Source organism: Periplaneta americana, chromosome 16 (genome assembly GCF_040183065.1).
Source record: "Periplaneta americana isolate PAMFEO1 chromosome 16, P.americana_PAMFEO1_priV1, whole genome shotgun sequence".
NCBI classification, from domain to species: Eukaryota; Metazoa; Arthropoda; class Insecta; order Blattodea; family Blattidae; genus Periplaneta; species Periplaneta americana.
Genome location: NC_091132.1, coordinates 30,307,692 through 30,332,862, shown reverse-complemented (window position 1 = coordinate 30,332,862; position 25,171 = coordinate 30,307,692). Strand labels below are relative to the sequence as shown.

The 25,171-nt window shown below is 35.9% G+C and overlaps 1 protein-coding gene across 2 annotated transcripts in view; it reads right to left on the bottom strand.

The window, feature by feature from the left end:
* LOC138716524 (retinol dehydrogenase 12-like) overlaps positions 1-25,171 on the bottom strand; it is a 107,444-nt gene that overhangs the window by 66,953 nt on the left and 15,320 nt on the right. For both annotated transcript variants that reach the window (XM_069849674.1, XM_069849672.1), the window contains 5 exons: positions 24,720-25,020; positions 19,683-20,290; positions 12,019-12,204; positions 6,161-6,301; positions 4,829-4,928 (listed from right to left, as the gene is read on the bottom strand). In XM_069849674.1, coding sequence (XP_069705775.1) covers positions 20,108-20,290; positions 24,720-25,020 — 484 coding nt within the window. In that variant the 3' untranslated portion in view covers positions 4,829-4,928; positions 6,161-6,301; positions 12,019-12,204; positions 19,683-20,107. The remainder of the gene's footprint in view (positions 1-4,828; positions 4,929-6,160; positions 6,302-12,018; positions 12,205-19,682; positions 20,291-24,719; positions 25,021-25,171) is intronic.

Below are 25,171 nucleotides of genomic sequence, written 5' to 3'. Positions count from 1 at the left end.
GCTGGTCTCGCCCTGCGCCCTCTATCATCTCTCTGCTCCCTCTATGTTCTCTCTGTCCCCTCTGGTCTCTCCGTGCCTCCTCTATCTTCTATCCGTCACCTTGGGTCTCTCCCTGTCTCCTCTATCATCTCTCTGTACCCTCTGTTTCCTTCCTGTCCCCTCTGGTCTCTCCCTGCCCCCTCTATCTTCTCTCTGTCCGCTCTATGTTCTTCCTGTACCCTCTACTCTCTCTCTACCCCCTCTATCATCTCTGTCCCATCTGGTCTCTCCCTGCCTCTGCCCGCTCTATCATCTCTATGTGCCCTCTGTGTTCTTCCGGTATCCACTGGTCTCTCCCTGACTACTCTATCTTCTCTCTGTCCCCTCTGTGTTCTTCCTGTCCCGTCTGGTCTTTCCGTGCCTCCTCTATGTTCTCTCTGTCCCCACTGTATTCTTGCCGTCCTCTCTGTTCGTTCCCTGCCCCCTTTATCATCTCTCTGTCACCTCTATGTCCTTCCTGACCTCTCTATCATCTCTCTGTCACCTCTGTATTCTTCCTGTCCCCTCTGGTCTCTTCCTACCCCCTCTATTACATCTCTGTCCCCTCTATGATCATCCTGTCCCCTCTATGATCATCGTCTCCCCACTGGTCTCTCCCTGCTTCCTCTATCTTCTCTCTGTCCCCTGTGTATTTTTCCTGTCACCTCTATCATCTCTCTGTCCCCTCTTGTCTCTCCCTGCCTCCTCTATCATCCTTGTGCCCACTGTATTCTTCCTGTCCCCTCTGGTCTCTCTCAGCCCCCTCTATCATCTCTCTGTCCTCTCTATGTTGTTCCTGTCCCATCTGGTCTCTCCCTGTCCCCCATTCATTTCTCTGTCCCCTCTGTATTCTTCCTGTCCCAACTCGTCTCTTCCGGCGCCCTCAATTATCTCTCTGTCCCCTCTATGTTCTTCCTGTCCCTTCTGGTCTCTCCTTTTCCTCTGTATCATTTCTCTGTCCCCTCTGTGTTCTTGCTGTACTGACTGGTCTCTCCCTGCCTTCTCTATCTTCTCTCCGTCCCATCTGTATTATTCCTGTCCACTTTGGTCTCGCCCAGCATCCTCTATCTTCACTCTGTCCAATCTGTATTCTTCCTGTCCCCTCTGGTCTTTCCCTGCCCCTTCTATCATCTCCCTGCCCCCTCTGTTTTCTTCCTGTCCCCTCTGATATCTCTCTGCACTCTTTGTCATCTCTCTGCCACCTCTGTGTTCTTACTGTACCCACTGGTCTCTCCCTGCCTCCTCTATCTTCTCTCCGTCTCCTCTGTGTTCTTCCTGTCCCCTCTGGTCTCGCTCTGCCTCCTCTATCTTCTCTCTGTTCCCTCTGTGTTCTTCCTGTCCCCTCTGGTCTTTCCCTGTCCCGTCTATTATCTCTCTGCCCCCTCTGTCTTGTTCCTGTCACCTCTGGTCTCTCCGTTCCCCCTCTCTCATCTCTTGTCCCCTCTATGTTTTTCCTGTTCCCACTGGTCTCTCCCTGTCTCCTCTCTCTTCTCTCTGTCCCCTCTGTGTTCTTGCTGTCTCCTCTGGTCTCTTCCTGCCTCTTCTATCTTCTCCATGTCTCCTCTATGTTCTTCCTGTCACCTCAGGTCTCTCCGTGTCCCCTATATCATCTCTCTGTCCCCTCTATGTTCTTCCTGTACCCACTGGTCTCTCCCTTCCTCCACTCTCTTCTCTCTGTCCCCTCTATGTTCTTCCTGTCCCCTCTGGTCTTTCCCTCCCCCCTCCATCATCTGTCTGCCCCTCTCTGTACTTCCTGTTCCCTCTGGTCTCACCCTGCGCCCTCTCTGTCAACTCCGGCCTCTCCCTGCCACCTCTATCTTCTCTCTGGCCGCTCTGTTTTCTTGCCGTCGCCTCTGGTCTCGCCCTGCCTCCTCTATCTTCTCTCTGTCCCCTCTGGTCTCTCCCCGCCCCCTCTATCATCTCTCTGTCCGCTGTTTGTTCTTCCTTTCCCCCTCTTGTCTCTCCCAGCCTCCTCTAACTTATTTCTGTCCCCTCTGTTATCTCTCTGTCCCCTGTGGTCTCTCCCTGCCTCCTTTATATTCGCTCTGACCACTCTGTATTCTTCCTGTCCTCTCTGGCCTCTCCCTCCCTGCTCCATCTTCTCTCTGTCCCCTCTGTATTCTTCCTTTCCCCTCCGATCTCTCCCTGCCTCCTCTATCATCTCTCTGTCCCCTCTGGTCTCTCCGTGACTCCTCTATCTTCTCTCTGTCTCCTCTGAATTATTCCTGTCCCCTCTGGTCTCTCCCTGCCCCCACTATCATCACTCTGTCCCATCTATGATCTTCCTGTTCCCTCCGGTCTCTAACTGCCCCCACTATCAACTCTCTGTCCCCTCTGGTCTCTCCCTGCCCCGTCTATTATCTCTCTGTCCCCTCTATGTTCTTCCTGTTCACTCTGGTCTCTTCCTGCCCCCTCTATCATCTCTCTGTCCCCTCTATGTTATTCGTGTCCCCACTGGTCTCTCCCTGCCCCCTCTATCATCTCTCTGTCCCCTCTGTGTTATTCCTGTATCCACTGGTGTCTCCCTGCCTCCTGTATCTTCTCTGTCCCCTCTGTGCTCTTCCTGTTCCCTCTGGTCTCTCCCTGCCTCCTCTATCTTCCCTCTGTCCCCTCTGTATTCTTGCTGTCCCCTCTAGTCCCTCCCTACCTCTGCCCGCTCTATCATCTCTCTGTCTCCTCTATGTTCTTCGTGTCCCCTGTGGTCTCTCCCTGCCTCCTCTATCATCTCTCTGTCCCCTCTGCATTCTTCCTGTCCCCTCTGGTCTCTCCCTGCCCCCGCTATCATCTCTTTGTTCCCTATATGTTCCTCGTGTCCCCTCTGGTCTCTCCCCCCCTCTATCATCTTTCTGTCCCCCTCTGTGTTCTTACTGTATCCACTGGTCTCTCCCTGCTTCCTCTATCTTCTCTCTGTCCCCTCTGGTCTCTCCCTGCCCCCTCTATCATCTCTCTGTCCCCTATATGCTCTTCGTGTCCCCTCTGTTCTCTCCCTGCCTCCTCTATCTTCTCTCTGTTCACTCTGTGTTCTTCCTGTCCACTCTGGTCTCTCCCTGCCTCCTCTATCTTCTCCCTTTTCCCTCTGTGTTCGTCCTGTCCCTTCTGGTCTCTCCCTGCTTCCTTTATCTTCGCTCTATCCCCCTCTGTGTTCTTCCTGTCCCTTCTGTCTTCTCTCTGTTTCCCATGCGTTCTTCCTATTGCCTCTGGTCTCTCCCTGCCTCCTGTATGTTCTCTCTGTTCACTCTGTGTTCTTCCAGTCTACTCTGGTCTCTCCCTGTGCCCTCTGTCTTCTCCCTATTCTCTCTGTGTTCGTCCTGTCCGCTCTCCCTGCCTCCTGTGTCTTCTGTCTGTTCCCTGTGTTCTTCCTTTCCCCTCTGCCTTCACCCTGCCCCCAGTCTTCTCTCTGTTCACTCTGTGTCCTTCCTGTCCCCTCTGTACCCAGTGTTTTCACTCCGTCCCCTCTGTGTAATTCCTGTCCCCTCTGGTCTCTCCCTCTCCCCTCTGGTCTCTCTGTGCCCTCTCTGTCTCTCTCTGTTCCCTCTGTCTTTTCTCTGTCCGCACTGGTCTCTCTCTGCCCCCTCTGTGTTCTTGATGTCCCCTGTGGTCTCTCCCTGCCTCCTCTGTCTTCTCTCTTTTTCCCCTCTGTGTCCTTCCTGTCCTCTCTGGCCTCTTCCTGCCCGCTCTGCTCTCTCTGTCTTCCCTGTGTGTTCTTCGTGTCTCCTCTGCTCACCCCTCTCTCTTCTCTGTGATCTTCCTGTCCCCTCTTTTCTCTCTCTGTCCCCTCTGTGTACTCTCCCTTCCCTCTGTGTTCTCCCTGTCTCCTATGGTCTCTCCCTGCCCTCTTTCAATTCTTCCTGTCCCCTCTAGTCTCTCCCTGTCCTCTGTGATCTCTCCCTGGCCCCTGTGGTCTCTCCCTGCCCCATCTGTGTTCTTCGTGTCTCCTTCTGGTTTCTACCTGTCCCCTCTGTTCCCTCTGTGCCCTCCCTGTCCCCTCTGTGCCCTCCCTGTCCCCTCTGTGCTCTTCCTGTTCCCTCTGTTCTCTCCCTGTTTCCTCTGTGCTCTCCTTGTTCCATCTGTGCTCTGCCCGTCCCTCTGTGCTGTCCCTGTTCCCTCTGTGCTCTCCCCGTCCCACTGTACTCTCCCTGTCCCCTCTGTGCTCTTCCTGTCTTCTCTCTGTCCTCTCCCTGCTCCGTCTGTGCTCTCCCTGTCCCTTTGTGCTATCCCTGTCCCCTCTGTGCTCTCCCTTTTCCCTCTGTGCTCACCCTGTCCATTCTCTGCTTTCCTTCTCCTTTCTCTGTCCCCTCTCTGCTATCCCTGTCTCTCTGTGTTCTTCCTGTCCTGTCTGTGCTCTCCCTGTCCTCTCTGTTGTCTCTCATTACTCACTACTTTGTCTCTGCCCTCTCTGTTCTGTGTTTACCCTCTCAGTGATCTCTCTATCCTCTCTACTTTCTCTCTTTGCTCTATCCGCCCTCCCTTTTGTCTCTTGCTCCTCTCTACTTTCTCTCTCTGCACTCTCAGTGATCTCTCTATCCTGTCTACTTTCTCTCTGTACTCTATCTGCCCTCTCTTTTATCTCGGAACTCTATCTGCATTCCCTGTATTCTATTTACGTCCTTTGTACTCTCTCTGTACTCACTTTGGCCTCTCTGTTCTCTCTATTTTCACCAGGTCCTCTACATTCCCTTTCTGTCGTCCCTCTTCTCCAACTGTCCTCTCTATTCTCTCTCTGCCCTCACTGTGCTCTCTCTGTCCTCTCTGTGTTCTCTCTATCTTATCTGTGCTCTTTCTGTCCTCTCTCTTCTCTTTCTGTACTCACTGTGCTCTCTCTCCTTCTTTGTGTTCAATCTGCTTCCTCTGTGCTCTCTTTCCACTCTCTGTGACCACCACTGCAGCTTGCCAAGTGTCAGTATTCAACACTACAACACCAAACAACCAAACAAATGTAATAAATCTTGCTAAGCATTTGCAAAGGGTTAATATACACATTAGTCTTTATAACTATTCTATAACTATTAGCGTAAAATTAGTTATTATACCAAAGCACTAAAGAAAAGTACTGCCACAATGATTGTAATTGGCTCATTAAGAAGCCTTTTTATGATAAAGAAATGTTTTTTTTAACTCTAAGGTCTATTACATTATTTCAGGGGCTAAAGACTTTTATGTAAAATAATAATAATAATAATAATAATAATAATGATAATAATAATAATAATAATAATAATAATAATAATAATAATATTAATTGAATATCTACATAAGACTACAAACACTTTATCACTTTCCAACATAGTCCTCACTACGTTCAATGCAAGTGTTCCTGTTATACTATGTTGAAAAGTCATCAAGTGTTTGTAGTCTTATTCTACATATTCAAATAATGAAACAGTTATTAAAGTTACTTTTTTACTCTCCCTACAACAGCTACATGCATTTAGTGTTCCAGCTACATATTTTGTAAACCACAGATGTTTATTAAGGGTGAATATTCGAACCAATAATCCATAACTTGCATACGAATCTAATCAATGTCACTTTAACGAAAATAATGATGGTGCTCCCACAAGTTCATTATATTGACATTAAATTAAATAAAGTAATAAATACTGTGTCTCAATAAAATTCACATGTCAATTCAAAATCTCACTCGTTTAAAAGCATCCCACACTACAAGTATGAGGTTTCTAAATTGAAAATTTCATATCAATTAAGCCAAAATCAGTCGACAAGTACCAGTGACTTAGTGCTGGAAATTAACCATCTGTGCAACAGCAAAAGAAATAATTCAAAACTATAAATTGCGCAAGTACTGTATCTACACACAAAGTTGATCTTTTACCATCAGATAGATAAAAGGTAACATGCCATGAAGGCACTTGGGGGGCATGGAGGTAGAGCCCCATGCTTTCCATGACCTCGACACTAGAATGAGGTGGTGTGGTCGGCACCACGCTCTGACCGTCTTTTACCCCCGGGAAAGACCTGGTACTCAATTTTATAGGAGGCTGACTGAACCTCGGGGCCATTCTGAAAGTGTGGCAACGAGAAAAAATCCTGTCGCCACCTGGGATCGAACCCCGGACCTTCCAGTCCGTAGCCAGCTGCTCTACCAACTGAGCTACCCAGCCGCCTACCATCAGATACATACATGAACTAATTTGTGTTTCTGTATCCCCAGGTTTCCACTATGAAAGGTATCTCCTCACTGCTTCTTCTTCTTCTTCTTCTTCTTCTTCTAATGTATCTTCTGTTTTTCTTTGGAATCATCAGCTTTATACAGTCAACCAATCTGGAAGGAATATTTAAAACATAATGCAGGAAACATTCTAGCCTCCACTGTGATTATGATCATGATGACACTTACTTATGTCAATCTTCGTCTTAACAGTATTTCTCTATTCAATTTTATTTCATTTATTTATCTAATTCAATACAACTTAATCACTTTATTTAATTTATTCCAATTAAATTAACTTATCTCATTTTAGTTATTTATTTATTTATTCATTACTTACTTACAAATGGCTTTTAAGGAACCCGAAGGTTCATTGCCGCCCTCACACAAGCCCGCCATCGGTCCCTATCCTGTGCAAGATTAATCCAGTCTCTATCATCATATCCCACCTCCCTCAAATCCATTTTAATATTATCATCTCATCTACGTCTCGGCCTCCCCAAAGGTCTTTTTTCCTCCGGTCTCCCAACTAACACTCTATATGCATTTCTGGATTCGCCCATACGTGCTACATGCCCTGCCCATTTCAAATGTCTGGATTTAATGTTCCTAATTATGTCAGGTGAAGAATACAATGCGTGCAGTTCTGCGTTGTGTAACTTTCTCCATTCTCCTGTAACTTCATCCCGCTTAGCCCCAAATATTTTGCTAAGCACCTTATTCTCAAACACCCTTAACCTGTGTGGATAAGCTTCAGGGCTTCTACCGCGTTGTCTTGGTGTTATTGGCTGACATTTCGACCGCTGTGTTGTGGCCATCTATATATATACTATATATATAAGTACTGGCAGACTATTTCCTTATCCAACAACTGCTCTGAAGATGGCCACAACACAGCGGTCGAAACGTCGGCCAATAACACCAAGACAACGCGGTAGAAGCCCTGAAGCTTATCCACACACCATGTACACCAGCCGCGGAAGCCTACGCGAACACCCTTAACCTATGTTCCTCTCTCAGAGTGAGAGTCCAAGTTTCACAACCATACAGAACAACCGGTAATATAACTGTTTTATAAATTCTAACTTTCAGATTTTTTGACAGCAGACTAGATGATAAAAGCTTCTCAACCGAATAATAACACACATTTCCCATATTTATTCTGCGTTTAATTTCCTCCCGAGTGTCATTTATATTTGTTACTGTTGCTCCAAGATATTTGAATTTTTCCACCCCTTCGAAGCATAAATCTCCAATTTTTATATTTCCATTTTGTACAATATTCTCGTCACGAGACATAATCATATACTTTATCTTTTCGGGATTTACTTCCAAACCGATCGCTTTACTTGCTTCAAGTAAAATTTCCGTGTTTTCCCTAATCGATTGTGTATTTTTTCCTAACATATTCACGTCATCCACATAGACAAGAAGCTGATGTAACCCGTTCAATTCCAAACCCTGCCTGTTATCCTGAACTTTCCTAATGGCATATTCTAAAGCGAAGTTAAAAAGTAAAGGTGATAGTGCATCTCCCTGCTTTAGCCCGCAGTGAATTGGAAAAGCATCAGATAGAAACTGACCTATACGGACTCTGCTGTATGTTTCACTGAGACACATTTTAATTAATCGAATTAGTTTTTTGGGAATACCAAATTCAATAAGAATATCATATAATACTTCCCTCTTAACCGAGTCATATGCCTTTTTGAAATCTATGCATAACTGATGTACTGTACCCTTATAATCCCATTTTTCCTCCATTATCTGTCGAATACAAAAAATCTGATCAATAGTCGATCTATTTATTTAAATAATTTAATATACTAATGTAATGTTATGTAATTAATTATTAAATTAATTTAATTTAATTCGCTTATTTCATGTTATTCATTTATTCCATTTATTAATTGAATTCAAATAATATAAATCACTTATTTATTTAATACAATTTAATTAACAAATTTAATTTAACTGATTTATTTTATTTTTTTTAGTATAATTAATTTATTTGTCACTCCATTTTATTTATTTATTTTATTTCATATATTTATTTCATTTTATTTATATAATTCATTCTATTTTTTAATAATATATTTATTAAACACACTGTGTACATAAGATTAAGTAAAGTTAGCATCGTTTGCATAGTGGGATAGTGTCAATGTTCTTTCTTTGCATTCATTAATGTGATATGTATCGCATGGTCCTCCACATATGGTGCACTGGCAGCCGTCGGTGGGGCTGTGGTATCCCTTGGTTAGGCATATTCGGTGATGTAGTCCATGGGCTGCTACTCTCGTGTACAGATGGCGCAGGTGGTAGTTGGCTTCCTTCCATTCGCTGTTTGTCATCGCTGGTGTGCTGAGGAGTCTATGGTTAATGTCTTTTGCTTTTTGTCGCCTGTCTTGCAGGAATCTGATGCTTTGTGGTGTTGGTACCAGGCTGTGAGTTGCCATCATGTCCTCTATGAAGTAGGTTGTGTCTGCTAAAATATATGCTATTCTGCTTTGCGTGTATTTTGAGATGAAGAGCATTCTTTTCAGATAGGCTGCTTTGACTCTCTCCAGTAATTAATCGATTAATTATCAATATAAAACCAAACCAAGAAACAGAAAAAGGAATTACAGTGCAAAGTCTTATCTCAGGTGATTTCTTAACAATGCAATCGAATCTTTACTTTAATCTCTTGTTCAAATTTATTTATTTAATGTTTTTACTTGGTTCAAATTAATTCATTAATTTCATTAATTTTTTTATTATATTAATTTCTTTAATTTAACTTACTTTAATTTTTAATTTATTTCTTCAAATTAATTTTATTTATATATTTCATTTCATTTCCATATTATTAACATTTATTTCTTAAATGTACTTTTAATCATTAATTTCCATTTTAAATTTCATTTCATTTCATTTCATAATTTGAATTTTTAGTTTTAGTTTTAATTTTAATTTATACTTTTTGATTTAATTTCCTTCTTATTCTTAATTTTAATTTATTTTTTATTTTAATTCCATTTGTTCATTTTAATTTCATTTTTTTCTTTTCAATTTCCTTTTTTTTTTTTTTCTTAATTTTAATTTATGTATATAAATAATTTTAATTTTTAATTCTAATTTTAACTGTATCTTTCAATTTTAATTTTAATTTTAACTCTATCATTTAATTTCAATTTAAATGTTTAAATTACATTTTTCATTTTAATTTGAATTCTTAATTTCATTTTTTATTTTAATTTTAATGCCATTTTTTTATGTCAATTTCAATTTTATGTTTTAATTCCATTTTTTAATATTAATTTTTATATTATTTTTTTAAATTTCTAGTCCTATTTTTAATTTTTGTTTTATTTTCTAATTATTTATACGTTCATTTTTCTATTCTTATTTAAAATTAATTAATATTCAGTTTTTCAATTTCAATTTCATTTCTTAATTTCAATTTTAACTATTCTTTTCAAATTTAATTCCATTTTCTTCATTTAAATTTCAAAAGTGATTTTGAATCAGTTCTTAAAATATGGCTTCTAGAAATCCGTTTTACAATATTAAACAGTTTCTAAATTCTAATGTAAATTTTGTCTGTTAAATATTCTTTTAAAGCTTCAGGCATCTGAACTTCCTGGGAATAAAATAATTCATAAATTTCATTTATATTTCTTAATTTTGATTCTGATTTCAATTTTTTTTTAACTTGAAATTTATGTTCTAATTTTAATTTTCATTTCATTTCCAGTTTCAATTTAATTTCAATATCATTTTTTAACTTTCATCTCATTTTTAATTTGTTTTTAATTTCAATTTTCATTTCATTTTTTTTAATTTCCATTTCTAATTTATTTTCATTTTTTAATTACAGGTTTAATTAAATTTTGTAATTTTAATTTCATTTCTTATTTCAATTTTTATTTTATTCTTTAATTCTTATTTTTATTCTTAATTTCTTTTTTAATTTAATTTTCATTTTTTTCATTTCAATTTCAATTGTAATTTAAATTTAAATTTTTTATTTTATGTTTTAATTTTAAATTCAATTCCATTTTATAATTTCAATTTTAATCATATTTTTTAATTCAATTTCATTTTTTGATTTACTATTTCTATTATTTTTAATTACATTTCTTAATTTTAATTTTAATCATATATTTACAATTTCTGTCTAATTTTTTGAATTTCATCTTAATTCTAATTCTAATTCAATTCTTTTATCTTAATTTCAATTTCATTTTTCAATTTTAAAATATTTTTTAATCTAATTTCATTTTTTAATTTTATTTTTAAATTGAAATCTGTTCTTAAAATATGAAAATATGACTTCTTGATGATTTGTGTAATATTCTTACTTACTTACTAGCTTTTAAGGAACCTGTAGGTTCATTGCTGCCCTCACATAAGCCAGCCATTGGTCCCTATCCTGAGGAAAATTAATCCAGTCTCTACCATCATATTCCACCTCCCTCAAATCCATTTTAATATTATCTTTCCATCTACATCTCGGCCTCCCCAAAGGTCCTTTTCCCTCCGCCCTCCCAACTAACATTCTATATGCATTTCTGCATTCGGCCATACATGCTACATGCCTGCCCATCTCAAACATGTCCTATAATATTCATGAGTTTAAATTCTAATGTAAATATTGTCTATTAAATCTTGTCTTACAGTTTCAGGCGTCTGATTTCATATTTAATTTTCATTTTAGCCTACATTTTAAATTTTATTTTAAATTTATTTTTCATTTTTTTTTTTTAAATACTAAATGTAACTTTTTACAATTTCAATTTAACTCATTTTTCATTTCAATTCAATTTTTCAATTTTATCTTTACTTTTAATTTTAATGACATATTTGTTTCAATTCAATTTCTATTTTTTAATTTACATTTCAAATATCTTTCTATTTTTTTTTAATTACAAATTTCATTTAACTCATTAATTTTAAATGTAATTTTCATTTCATCTCTGCTATTAATATTTATTTCATTCCTTAATTCTAATTTCATTTTCTTTTTCCAATTCAATTTGATTTTTAATTCAATTTTTTTCAATTTTAATTACGATTTTGTTCTTTAAATTTAATTTTAATATCAATTTTTAAAATATCTTTAAATTTTAATTCAGATTTCAAATAGTAATTTTAATTGTATATTTATCCAGACATATATTTGTTTTATTTTAAATTTAATTTACTTCTCTATTTTAATTTTAACTTAATATAATTTTTAATTTCATTTTTCTATATCAATATTACTTTTAACTTTAATTTTATTCTTCTTTATTTATTTCAAATTTAAATTTTATATAGTTCTTTAATTATATTCCATTTTTAAATTTTAATTTTAACTTTACCTTTAATTTCAATTAGAGTTTATAATTACAATTTTAAATCAGTATTTTAACTTCAATTCTGATTTCAATTTCATGTTTTAATTTTAATTTTAATTTAATTTTGTACTTTAATTTCCATTCTAACACTATTTTTTTAATTTCGACTCTATTTAAAATTTTAATTTCCATTTCATTTCTTAATATTATTCTCAATTCTATTTTTTCATTTCAATTTCATTTTATGATTATAATAAAATTCATAACTCCGATGTATGTGCACTGAGAACAAAGCTGATAAGTTCGGCGAATAGAGTGTAATGTTGGTTCATACATCTGTACATCATTCCCTGATAAATTGATTCCTACATACTGAATATGAACAAAATCCTAATTATTTCAGAACAGTTAATTAGAAATCTCAAGTGTACCAAGTTCAGCAACACTTGTTACCAAGTGATTAAAAAGAAGACTTCCTAAGAGTACGTAAGATCTCTGTACACTTACTAACGAGGAAGATTTCATACGTTGCTCCACAGATGAGAGCAAATATGGTGTAGATTAAGTCCTCCACCTTGTAGGGATTCAAGATGTCATATGCAGTGTCAAAAGTGGTCCGCATCCCCAGAACACTGAGCTCAAGTACAAATTGGCTTTTGTCAATTTGTACCTCCTTGTCCAGGAACTGAGACACTGGAAGACACAGTAGAAAAGTATGAGAAACAATCAAATGAAGGAAATAAATTAATTGCAAGACAAAGATCCTACACGCTCATGCATAAATACAAAATAAGTAGAAGGTGAATGTCAGTGACTTCAAATTACCTTAAAATTATCAAAAAAAACTTTATTACATTTACATTAAAATGCCATAATTATCATAAAAGTTAATAAATTACAGGCAAGTGACTATATATGGAGTGATAATAAACACAAACAAGAGCATATAGTTTATAAAAGAAAGCAAAATAACGTCTTGCATCTGTTTTTATTGTAGTATTACAAATTCATAGATGATCATGATTGTAATCTATACTGCAACACAGAATAGCGCCTCATTTTTAAACTAGTATTTATTCTGGCAAGAAAGACACAAAACTTCCTACAAAAGTTTTTATTTCTTCTTTGGGCTGTAGTACGTGTGAAAATTGATAATATATAAAAAGGATAAAATCCTACTTTAATACGATTTCAGATCATTATTTCTCACTACTTGCATTGGCATAAAATATAATTTCATCGATGGTTTCAATATTTATTTCATTTTGAATATAAACTATATTGGATCAATGCACATACAACATAATCGTTGGCAAAAGTGGAAAATCTTCCAAGTCCTAAGAACATGCTTATGAGAGGTTTTCTATTTTTTGCCAACAATATTATTACTACACATTATGTATATAGTATTGCTGTTTCTATTATATAAATTTTATTTATGAGCCATTTTCAATTATTGGTGAAAACAAATTAACATATAAAATCTACCATTGCCATATTCTTCATCAGCTTATCACATCACTATCACCACCCAATCAAGGTCAGTTTCCTTAGCAAATAAAGATTTTTGTGATGTAAAAACAGCAACTATGATTTGTACATAAGACAGCAAGGAAATGAAACCAAATTTGAAAAAAATTCTATAAAAAATCTATAAGAACTGAAGAAAAATATTTCTAATGGACCCTAAAAGCCCTTATAAGCCCTTTTCTCTGCCATAGTTTTATATTTCCTTTTCCTTCCTTTCCCCTTTTTTTCTCTTTATCAGCCGATGAATTTATTATCATAGCCTTTTTATCGTTAATTTTATTTAATTTTCATATTTCTTTTCTTTTTTATTATTATTTTATTACATTCCATTTTGATATATTCTTCCTTAAGTTTTTCCATATTAACCATTTGTACTAAATGAGTCGCTTTTACTATATTCCATATTCCAATGTATTTTACTTTCTTTTTTACTATTATGGTATTATTTTCATGTTGTTTAGTGTCGATTTTATTATGCTATTATTATTATATTTTTGTAATATGTTAGTATTCTGTTCTTTAACTTTTTGTTAAATTTTAACTGCTTGTATACTTTGTGACCTGGTAGAGTGTAAGAGAAGGTCCTATGGCCTTAATTCTGCCAGTATAAATAAAGAATTCATTACATTACATTACTAAAATTACCCATTCCAAAAATTAAAAAAATAAATGAATATACATAAAAATAAGTAAAAAACTAAACACAAAACTTACATATATCGTTTTGTTTCAACATAAAATGAATTACTGCATTAAAGTTAACTGCTGTTCATAACTAGAACATAATACGAAATGGAAATAATAAAATTGGAAATCTATCCTTCGTAAAGGTGGAAAAATTCAAATATCTTGGAGCAACAGTTGTAGTTTTGGTATTATGCTTCTCTGCTTGTGCTACAAAATGCCGAAACTGAAAACTTCCAAAAGTGCATTAATAAAACAATGAATTTCAGATTTCCAGTGTTTTACGACAGATGGGAAAGTGGTTTTGTGCCAGGCCTGTAATAAAGAGGTAAATGTAAGACGACAAAAGCAAAGAACAAGGGTAAACGATTTGGCATTACGGAAAAACTGAACATTGCAACATGGAATGCACGAGGAATAGCTAATAAAGACATGGAACTACAGAAAGAGTTGAAAGATATGAAAGTAGATATTGCAGTCATTACCGAAACAAAAAAGAAATTGAAAGGTTCGAAAGAATTAGAAGACTACATCATGCTCTACTCCGGAGTACCAGGTAATAAACGAGCTTCATCAGGGGTTGCAGTCCTGTTAAGGAAAGAATGGAAGACCAGAATCCATAGCTATAATTTTATAAATGATAGGATAATAAATGTAAGAATTAAAGTTCATAGAGGATATCTAACAATCGTGGGAATATACGCTCCAGAAGAGGGCCGGAAAGACGAAAGCATAGAGTTCTATGAGCATTTACAGAAACACATAAATTCTGTCCGCAAAACTGATTATATAGCCATATGCGGAGATTTCAATGCACGAGTGGGGAAAACATCTATAGAAAGAATTTTAGGAACAAATGGAGAAAAAATTTTAAATGAGAATGGCAAAATGCTACAAAATTTTGCAGTATTTAATGAATACAAAATAACAAATTCTTTTTTCCGCCATAAGGAAATACATAAGTATACCTGGGCAGCAAGAGGTCTGAAGTCTATAATAGACTATATTTTGTCAAATACGAAATTATCACCACACATTTTGGACACAAGAGCTTATCGGGGCTGCGATATATACTCAGACCATTATTTGTTAATATCTAAGGTAAGCATCCCTAAATACTGGGCTTTCACAAATAAAGAAACCACCCAAAAGAGATGAAGCCAATTACAAAATACATTTACTGCAACAAGACAGTATAAGGAAGCTATACTGTTCAAGAATACAAGAGAATCTGGATCATAGAGCTATAAGCAGAGATGTAAACCTAGAATGGGAGGATTTGAAAGATACTATATTAAAATCTGCAAATGAAGCCCTTGGTAAAAGGAGGAAGTTTAAAAATAAGAAAGGAATATGGCGGTGGAATGAACAAATAAAACAGATTATCCAGGAAAAGAAAGAAGCATATCTTAAATACTTGCAAACAAAATCTACTGAAGACAGAATAGACTATAAGAAGAAAAGTGCTATAGCCAAGAGAGAAGTAAGGAAAATAAACAGAGAAAGTTGGGATAAATTTGTTAGTGACATTGAATACGATATACATGGAGCACAAAATATGGCTTATAAAGTGATAAAACATCTAAATAAATCTGAGAAAGACTGCCTGAACATGAACAACATCAAACATGAGGAGTGGCTCAACTATTTTCAACATTTGTGGACAAATAAGAACAAAGATAATAACGAAACTCACACTGAAGAAATGAATGATATTGATCCTATAGAATATTATGAGCTAGAAGAAATATTAAAAAGTTTCAAAAACAAAAAGTCGCCAGGTATGGACGCAATGAACATCGAGCTAATAAGATACGCTCCAGTAGAAGTAAAATCAAGATATCTACAAATAATTAATATATGCTGGAGCACATACACAATACCGAAAGAGTGGAAAATATCCAAAATATGTCCAATTTTCAAAAAAGGAAATAGAAATGACTGCAATAACTACAGAGGAATAAGCCTACTTAATATAGCCTATAAAATTTACGCGAAAATTATTACAAGAAGATTGAATATTATAAATGAAGTAACGCTGGGAGAAGAACAAAACGGATTTAGGAAAGGACGTTCATGTTCTGATTGTATATTTATAATGGAACAGCTTATACAAAAAAGGAGAGAATACAATCTACCAACATATATATTATTTGTGGATTACGAAAAAGCCTTTGATAAAGTCTTACGGGGAAAACTATGGAGCATAATGAGGAACAAAGGATACCCCATCCATCTAATAAATGTTATACAAAGTCTGTATCAAAATACATTAATTACGATTGACAATGGAACAGGCGCGACAGCTGAAGTAAACCAAGGTGTTAAACAAGGCTGCCCGATGTCTCCAGCACTTTTTAGTATATACATTGACGAGGCCATTAAGAGATGGCAAGATACTATAACGGGGGGTATAAAACTAGGAAATACAGTTTTAAACACAATTTTATTCGCCGATGATCAGGCTATCATAGAAGAAACAGAAGATGGACTACAAATGGCATCCTTCAAACTACAGAACATAATGACAGAATACAACTTGAATATATCTACTACGAAGACAAAATCAATGGCCTTTTAGGGAAAAATCCACTTAGGTGCAAAATTATTATAAATAATAAAATAATCGAACAAGTATCCAACTTCCAATATTTAGGGTCTAATGTGACATATAACCAAAACGAAGATATAAATATGAAAGTTCAGAAATTTGGGAGAATATGCGGAACCATCAGGAGACACTTACGACAGAAAACTACAAAAGAAACGCAACTGAAACTTTATAAAGTAGTAGCCACAACAGTCCTGATGTATGGATGCGAAAATTGGACCTTAAATAGGAAAGATAAGAGGAAAATAGAGACTTCGGAAATGAAATTCCTAAGAGCAGTTGCAGGGACTACCCTCCTAGATCACAGAAAGAACACTGATATCAGAACAGAGCGGAATATATTTAACATGAACAACAGAGTGGAACAACAGAAGAGAAAATGGCATGACCACATAATTAGAATGGATGAAATGCGACTTCCCAAAATAATGCTAAATTATAAGCCCAAAGGACGTAGAGATGTTGGGCGCCCAAGAACAAGATGGACTGACGATATTCCCTGAGGACGGAACAGGTCTGAAGGCCTAAACCTGAAAGTTGATGATGATGATGATGATGATGATGATGATGATGATGATGATGATGATGATGTAATTTTTATTATAAAAATAACTTTTTTCTTAACCATCTACGAATATGGATTTTATTTTTCATTTCACAAAAATTCTTGGCCTGTGTTTATGTAGGTGTCTACACATTTATATTTAATACACAGCCATACAAATGTAGATCAGAATATAAGGACAGTTTTTGGTAACATGACACCCGTACACCACATGGTATTAACTTAATGCACATTACAAGTTTCATCCATCATTGAAATAACATTCTAAAGCTATAATCTGTTTCATTTTTGCAATGTTAAATTTATTGTAGTTTCTGCAATTGTCTTAAAGCCTATTTTTCTCAAGCATTACCGATACTGCCATTTCTCTATTTTTAAGTAGGTAATTTTTTTTTTACTCATATCCCTTATGATGTATTTTCATAAATATTATTGTACCTATTTTAAAACAATAAGAACCTATTTTACATATGTTTCCAACCTATATAGGCACCTAGAACTTAATTTTTTAGGGCCTAAAGATCTGATGTCTAGTTATGAGCATAAAAAAACATAGAAAAAGCACACATCTATGATGAGATAAATAGTACATGTTGTATTTAGAAGGCTATGGGTAGCTTATATACAGAAATGTAGTGGCGAACCATAGCCAGTAAGCATGATGTAGAAATAAATATATGAATATTAGAATACATAAAGCACACTCATATTATTAAAAGTTAGACTTTCATATTTTAATTTAGACTTTTTTTGTTTGGTAATTGTAATTCACTATCATTCAAGCATGTATTATTATTATGAGATGTTACCACCCAATACAATGTGAGCAAAGTCTTGGCATACTGCAGACCCATTTTGCAGAAAACTCTACACTTTTTCGGGAACCTGAAATATTTTATATCACTCCCTTTCGTTTTTCTATACAGTAGAACCTCTATTATCCGTGGTAATGAAGGGGATGGGCTGAGCAGTTAATTAAAAAATTCGGATAATCCATATCATAAAAGATTTTCATAAATTTAGTCAATAATGCTTACATTTTCGTAAGTTCCTCTTCAACTCAATACACCAGGTAGTGGATCAGAAGTTCACTGATTTAAGCCCTATTGTTAACAACGGGTTTTTAAGAGCCAATTAAACTCCTTGTAATGGATGTCTGTAGAAAGATACAGTAGCGTGCAAATTAATCCAAACAACGTAATTACTTATGCAAGAACACTCAAATGGGATAAAAAAAGGATCTAAGACATACCTCAGTAATCTATGTGGCCTCCCTTGTTCCTAATAACAGCTCTGAGACGATTTGGCATGGATTCCACTAATTTCCCACAAATATTCTTCATTTCTTCATCGCGAAACCATACACCAATGAGGGCAGAAATCATCTTCTCCTTTGTAGAACAATCCATTTTTTGCATTCTTCTTTTGCAAATTGACCACAAGTTGTCAATGGGGTTGATGTCGGGTGAGTTGCCTGGCCAGGGGAGTACCTGAATATTCTTCTTGTTGAAGAATTCTGTAGTTTTTCGAGACGTATGGCATGGTGCCAGGTCTTGTTGGAACACACCTCTGCCATCCAGAAATGATTTTTGCAGCTGGGATACGATTCTGATTTCCAATAAGTGAACATATTTGTCAGAATTCATCATTCCCTTGATAGGTATTAATGCTCCAGGCCCTTCATGTGTAAAACAACCCCAAAACATTACTTTAGGGGGGTATTTGGGTGCTTGTTGAAGATGAGCTGCTGTTACTTTTTTGGATCCTTTCCGTACGTAAGAAACACGGTGGCCGTGGACCTCGAAATGAGACTCATCGGAAAAAAGTACATTCTTCCAGTCATTCACTGTCCAGTGTTGATGTAATTTTGCCCACATTAAGCGTTTTTTGCACATAACAGGGGTTAGCAGTTGCTTCTTAATAGGCTTATGAGCCCTTCATCCAGCTTCCAAAAGCCTACGCCGCACTGTTGTGACGTGAATATTCGCCCCAGTGGTAGCCATTAACTCGGGGGTTAATTTACTTTTTCTGACAATTAAACGATCATCTGCATGTGAAGTCTTCCTTTTCCGGCCACAGTTTCCTTTTTTCTGGGGTGTGATGGATCCAGTCTCCCTGTATCGTTTTATGATCGAATTAACAGTAGCCAAACCGATGTGACATTCTGCAGCAATTTGCCTCTGTGTCATAGAAGAATGCTCTGCTAATGTTATAATTTTAGACCGTTTTCGTGGAGTTGTATCCCTTTGTGAAGACGACAGAATGTACACAGGATTGCAGTATTAAGTCTTCAACACAACTGAAATGCTTATAAGTACAAAACGACAGGCAAAATGTCACATATTATTAAAAAAAAATGACAGACCTTCAACAATGGAATTACACGTACTACAGATGTCAATTAAAGTGATGTGAGCAGCTTGAAGCCAACAATGACAGAAAATGTAAAAATATGTCATGTTCGGATTAATTTGCACGCTACTGTATTGTGTAAGGGTGAAATCTTGTAATAATCCTCTCCAGAAAAAATAACGTGCTAATATAATGCACAGTACTTCATACATTTGTGTAGCAAAAAAAAAGAGCGAGAGCAAGACAGTCAGATAATCTGCCAATCAATTAATAAAGTGACGGATAATCGGGGTTCTACTGTAGTGATTTTGGCGACTGTAAATGACATAATGTGACAGTGACATACTGTGTATCCAACTGAATTCAATACAATACAATGTTAAGATCTCACTTAATAATGAATCAGCTTGTAAGATTGTGCAGAAATACCTGCCACCCAAGTTGCAATCCAGATGATGCAATAGCTAGTAGAAAGAGATGGAGAACATGTGCATAGGTCCACCTGTAAGTCTTCCCACCACAGTATTTACAACTTAGCTTCATCACTGACTGATACTGAAGGGAAAGATTTGAAAACAGAAATGGATCAAATATGTTCAACATGGCCAATTATTTTAATATAATTTTATTGTGCTTTGATGCATTTTTATGCACTTTATGTTCTTAAACAATTATTACTTTTTCACCTCTTGTTCCAAGTTCCTTCAAAACTGATAAGATATTTAATTGTACATAAATAACTACACATAAAAAATTATAATCTAGATCAGACCCTTAACCAAGTATTGGCACAAAATGACCAATTACATCATGACTTAAGTAATCATTACAGAATACAAAAATACATACACATATCACTGGTTTTCACTATTGTCATCATCGAATCCAACCATTTCTTCACTCACTTTCCATAATTTCGTAGCAACATCAGGATCAAATTTCACCTTGGGTTCATAAAAATCACAGTTTCGAAAAAAATATCCGGATTTTCCTTCGAGCTCTTCTGCTGTAGCACAATGAAGTGTTGTTTGTGCTCCCTGAAAAAGATATTCAGAAGTTAGAATTATTTAAAATACTTTGTGAAAAGGGATGAAATAGATACCTTTTCAGAGATGAATAAAGACATTAGAGACTTTTCACACCCTCGTCATATGCTAAACGTTGACACTATGTTGACGTCATTGATGAAAGAGCCAATCAGAGTAATTCAGCTCACATTACTTCAATAGCGGAACCCACTATCTCTAGTCGGATAACGTGAACGTGAATGAAGTTTACGTTAGGGCTGATTTGGTGTTAAAACATTTGAGATTTAACACTGTGGATGATATTCATCTAGTTAGAACAGCTCAAGATGGCTAAATTATTCAGGCCAAAGTACAAGAAGGCACAGGAAAGTATTTTTCGTTGAGATTACAACAAATACAAATGTTGATTTGTGAGTAATCCGCCAAGCGAAAAAGCTCCTTTGTTTAACTTGCTGTAACTCGGAAACCAGTCAAGATTTTGAGTAGCGACCACTTTTACAAGTAATTCCCATTCTTTCTCAACATTTCTCTCACTCTGACCTATCATCTAACGTGAAAAACAAAAAAGTTTGCTGCTTATCAACTTTTGAAGGTGTAAATGTCTATTCCGAACAGATCACACCAAAGTTAGTATGTTTTTCTTATTTATCAAAAAATATCAATTCGAATTTTTTTTTAGACATTGAGCTACCAATTAAAAAGTTACAGCACGATTGATTATCATAGGAGCAACAACATGATAAATGTTAAAAGAGCAGAATTTTTATATAGGCATATTTCTCTGTCTTTAGGTTTAGGCAGTGTCACCCAAAACGGTCGTAGTCAGCAAAACAGTGCATACAACACGTGTATATGAGTAGATTCACTTTCTGTCACAAACTTAGTGAGTGAAACAATTTTGTCATTTCCTGTAAAATTCTTCTTTTACTTTTCAATTCTGATCTTCTTAATGTCGTCCTATCCTGGGATCATAAGACTGATATTATACTGGAATAATTCTACAATTTTGTGCTTAATATCTCGAGAAATAATCTCTTTCTTTTTCCTTGTGTAATTCAGAACAGCATTAGCATTTCTAACTTTAAGAATTTATTCAATACGAGAAAATGTGTTTCAAATGTCTTTGAAGTCGGTACTTTTAATTTTTTATTTGTTTATTAATTTTCTCATTTTAATTCGTGATTCTCCAGAATTTATTTGGTGTTTTAGCTACTTTTATAAAGAATAGCGGACAAATAATTGCTTCTTTACTGTCACCATGACTTTTTGCTTTCCAAAAGATCATGTCACATGACCATAATGACAATGACAAAAATGATGTTTGATCATGCTAGTAATAACTGTTGATGAAAATATACGAAAGAGCAAGAAACAAATTACAGGTTATTTTTTACCTGTATTTACTCCTAGAATAAACATGGAAACAGATGTAATTATTTCATAGTCATCATGAAAATTGCGTGACCAGAATGATGAGCAATTAAAATACACCAAGTAGTTTTACCAGTTTATCTTTAATATAAGGTGGTTATAATTAAACTGACGGTGTTCAGCATGGCACAGCACGGACTGTAATAATCATAGGAGTGTGAAATCTCATAGATATGTTAATTAAGCAATGTGGTCGCGAATTATGCAAAAAATAATTAGTTCCAAGTCTGGCCACTAGATGAAAATACGGCGCTGTAAGCAGTCAGAACGTGGTATGGGCGCAGGAAAACGGCAGGAAAGATCAAACACATGATAACGGTGGTTCTGGCACGTTTATTAGGAACTATGGTTACAAACACTGTTCAACATGGCAGCCTACCTCAGCAACATGTTGCATCCATAACATGGTCGACAGTTGCTCGCAGCATATCCGATGAAATCAGAGCAACATGTCGTTGTATGCTAACCAGGCAGAGACCAGATCAGATATGTCCCTAATAGACACGATCTTTCAAATATCCCCACAACCTGAAGTCACATGGATTTAGGTCAAGGGATCTTGAAGGCTACACATCTGGAAATTGCCTAGAAATGATGCGGTCGTTACTGAAAGTTTCTTGCAGCAAATCTTTCACCTAGCGAGAGACATATGGTGTTGTCCCATCTAGCATGAAGATAATAATAATAATAATAATAATAATGATTTATTTTAGCTGGCAGAGTTAAGGCCGTAAGGCCTTCTCTTCCACTCAACCAGCAAAAAGAGTATATACATATGCATGAACTTACAAAGAATTCAACAATTTGATTTAGGTGAGAGTTACATGTATACAAGAGTTATTTACGAATTAAACAACAAAATACTATGAACTATTAACTAAACACTGAAATAAACTGTGTAGCAGAATTAAGCTAAAATACATAGAATGTTAATATATTTCAAATAATATTAGATAATAGAAAGAGATTATTATGAGACAATTTTGAAAATACAGCACAATCAGGATGATGTCTAAAAGAAAGAAGTAACAATGTAGTCAGTGATAGTTTAAATCAGTATGATTGGAGTGAAATGCTAATAAGGTTATCTTTTAAGCTGTTCTTAAAGGTGTTTATTGTCTTGCAGCCCCTAATACTTTGTGACAAGGAATTCCATTGATGCGAGGTGGATACTGTAAAAGATGATGAATAACAAGATGTTCTATGAAGAGGTATACTTAGCGTGCCACAGATAAGTGATCTGGTATTTATGTCGTGGTTAGAGTATAGATAAGAGAAACGAGACGAAAGGTAATTTGGTGTTAAGGTGTGCAGAATTCGAAAGAGTAAAGTTCTGCGTTCTTTAAGTTGGAGCCACGAAAGACTTGCGAAGGACGGTGATATGTGATCATATCGTCGGATGTTGCACACGTATCTGACGCATACATTCTGAGCTCGCTGTAACTTGACTGACAGTTCAGAACTTAGGTCACTTAACAAAATGTCACAATAATCGAAGTGCGGCATTACTAGGGTTTGTACTATGGTAAGTTTTAGTTGCTGGGGCAAGAAGTTTCTCAAGCGACTCAAACAGTGAATGGAGGAACAGATTTTTTTTTTATCGTTTCTTTGACTTGAAAATTCCAACTTAGATTATTATCAAAAAAGAAGCCAAGATTTTTTACGACAGATGAATAAGGGATTAGCGTGTTGTTAAGGGTAATAACTGAAAGATAGCTATTATTAAGGGTGGTGTGGTCATGGTTGCATTCTTGCAAAGCTGGAATCACATGTTGCACAAGCAGGTCCCTATAACATGCAGATGTCACTGTACACCTAACAGGCCCACGAGGTGTTCATGTGTTTGATCTTTCCTGACTTCTTACAGCGACATATTTTCACCTGGTGTCAAGACTTGGAACTAATTATTTTTTTTACATAATTTGTGAGCGCATTACTTAATTAGCATATCGACGAGGTTTCATACTCCTACGATCATTACACTCCATGCTGTGCCACGCTGGATACCGCCAGTTCAATTCTAACCACCTGGTATTATCTATTAATCTTACTTTACATGGAAGCGAACTATACATGGACAAACCACACTCTTTAATGTTTCTCACTACTAAGGCTTCGTAATTTGACAGCACTGATTAAAGTGTTCCTGGCACCATATGCGAGAAGCAGACACAAGGTTTAAAAGTTAAAGGACAGTAATATTTCGTTAAAAACCTCCATCACAGAAAATTATTTCGACATTTCGTTGTGTTCTGAAGTGATCCTATCCTCTGAACACACTCATAAATAGCAACACATAGTCATTTATTGTCATGTGTACAGACTCGTACAGTATGCACTCATAATTTGTTTAATTTCAAGTCTGTGTTGCCATTTATGTATTTTCATTTGTTAATTCCAAACTTTAATTAAATCTGAAGTATCTAGATGCATTTTACTTATTGTAAAAATCAGGAGTAGACAATTCCAGGTGCCAGGTAGCCATGGCAATTAAAAATTGTTATGTGGCACCTGAGTTTTTTATCGAGTTCAAAATTTTTTTAAACATCTTTTCCTTTTATGTCATTACAACTAATACATAATGTTAACAAAAGCGGTTGTAGGAAGAAATTCGAATGTGCGTTTTAGATTAATATTGTTACATTTGTTGCACATCTACATAATTTCATTGAAGAGTACAGAGTGTCTTTCAGAGTGTGTTTGCACTGCATAGATGTTTAATATATTTCAGTTAATGTATCTTTATCTTACAAATAGCTCGAATGGTTTTCTCATTGCATGCGTGGACAAAATGTGCTGGCTCTGGAATATTAAGGGTATTTTGTACGGAAGTACTATTCCTGTTTTTCACCGATTTTACATACAGGTACACGAATAAACAGATGTAAACACAACTGTTGATTCGCAATTTGATTTCTGTACCAAGACAAGCTAGTATGACCAACGTACACCTAACTTGTATTCAAAGTGACCAAATGCAGGACTCTTGTAATAAGTGATAACATACCTGTGAAGGTGTCCGCATAAAAATCAATGCAATAGGTGAAAAAAGGATGTAATGGTACCACTTCACATTAGAGTATCGGAATAAATTTGTGTACACAAATCCTGGACACAGAGCGTAGCAGTCCACACCAGTGTTCTCAATTCTCTTGTTAAGTTCTACGTTGAACAGCATGTTGGCCAGTTTTGAATTGCAATATGCTGGATTCATACGTCGCTTTGCTCCGACAAAACCTTTCTCACCATTTAAGTTATCAAAATCTATAACTCCTCGTTCATGTAGCATAGAAGATACAATAACAATTCTGGAAACATAAAGCATATACATAAAAACATTACTTTGTACTTTCTCATCGCAAATTTCTAGTGCAATAATTAACAATAGATTCCTATTAGAAACAACAACAACCAAATTTCTTGACTTAAAAATTGATAATGTGTTAAATTGGAAAAATC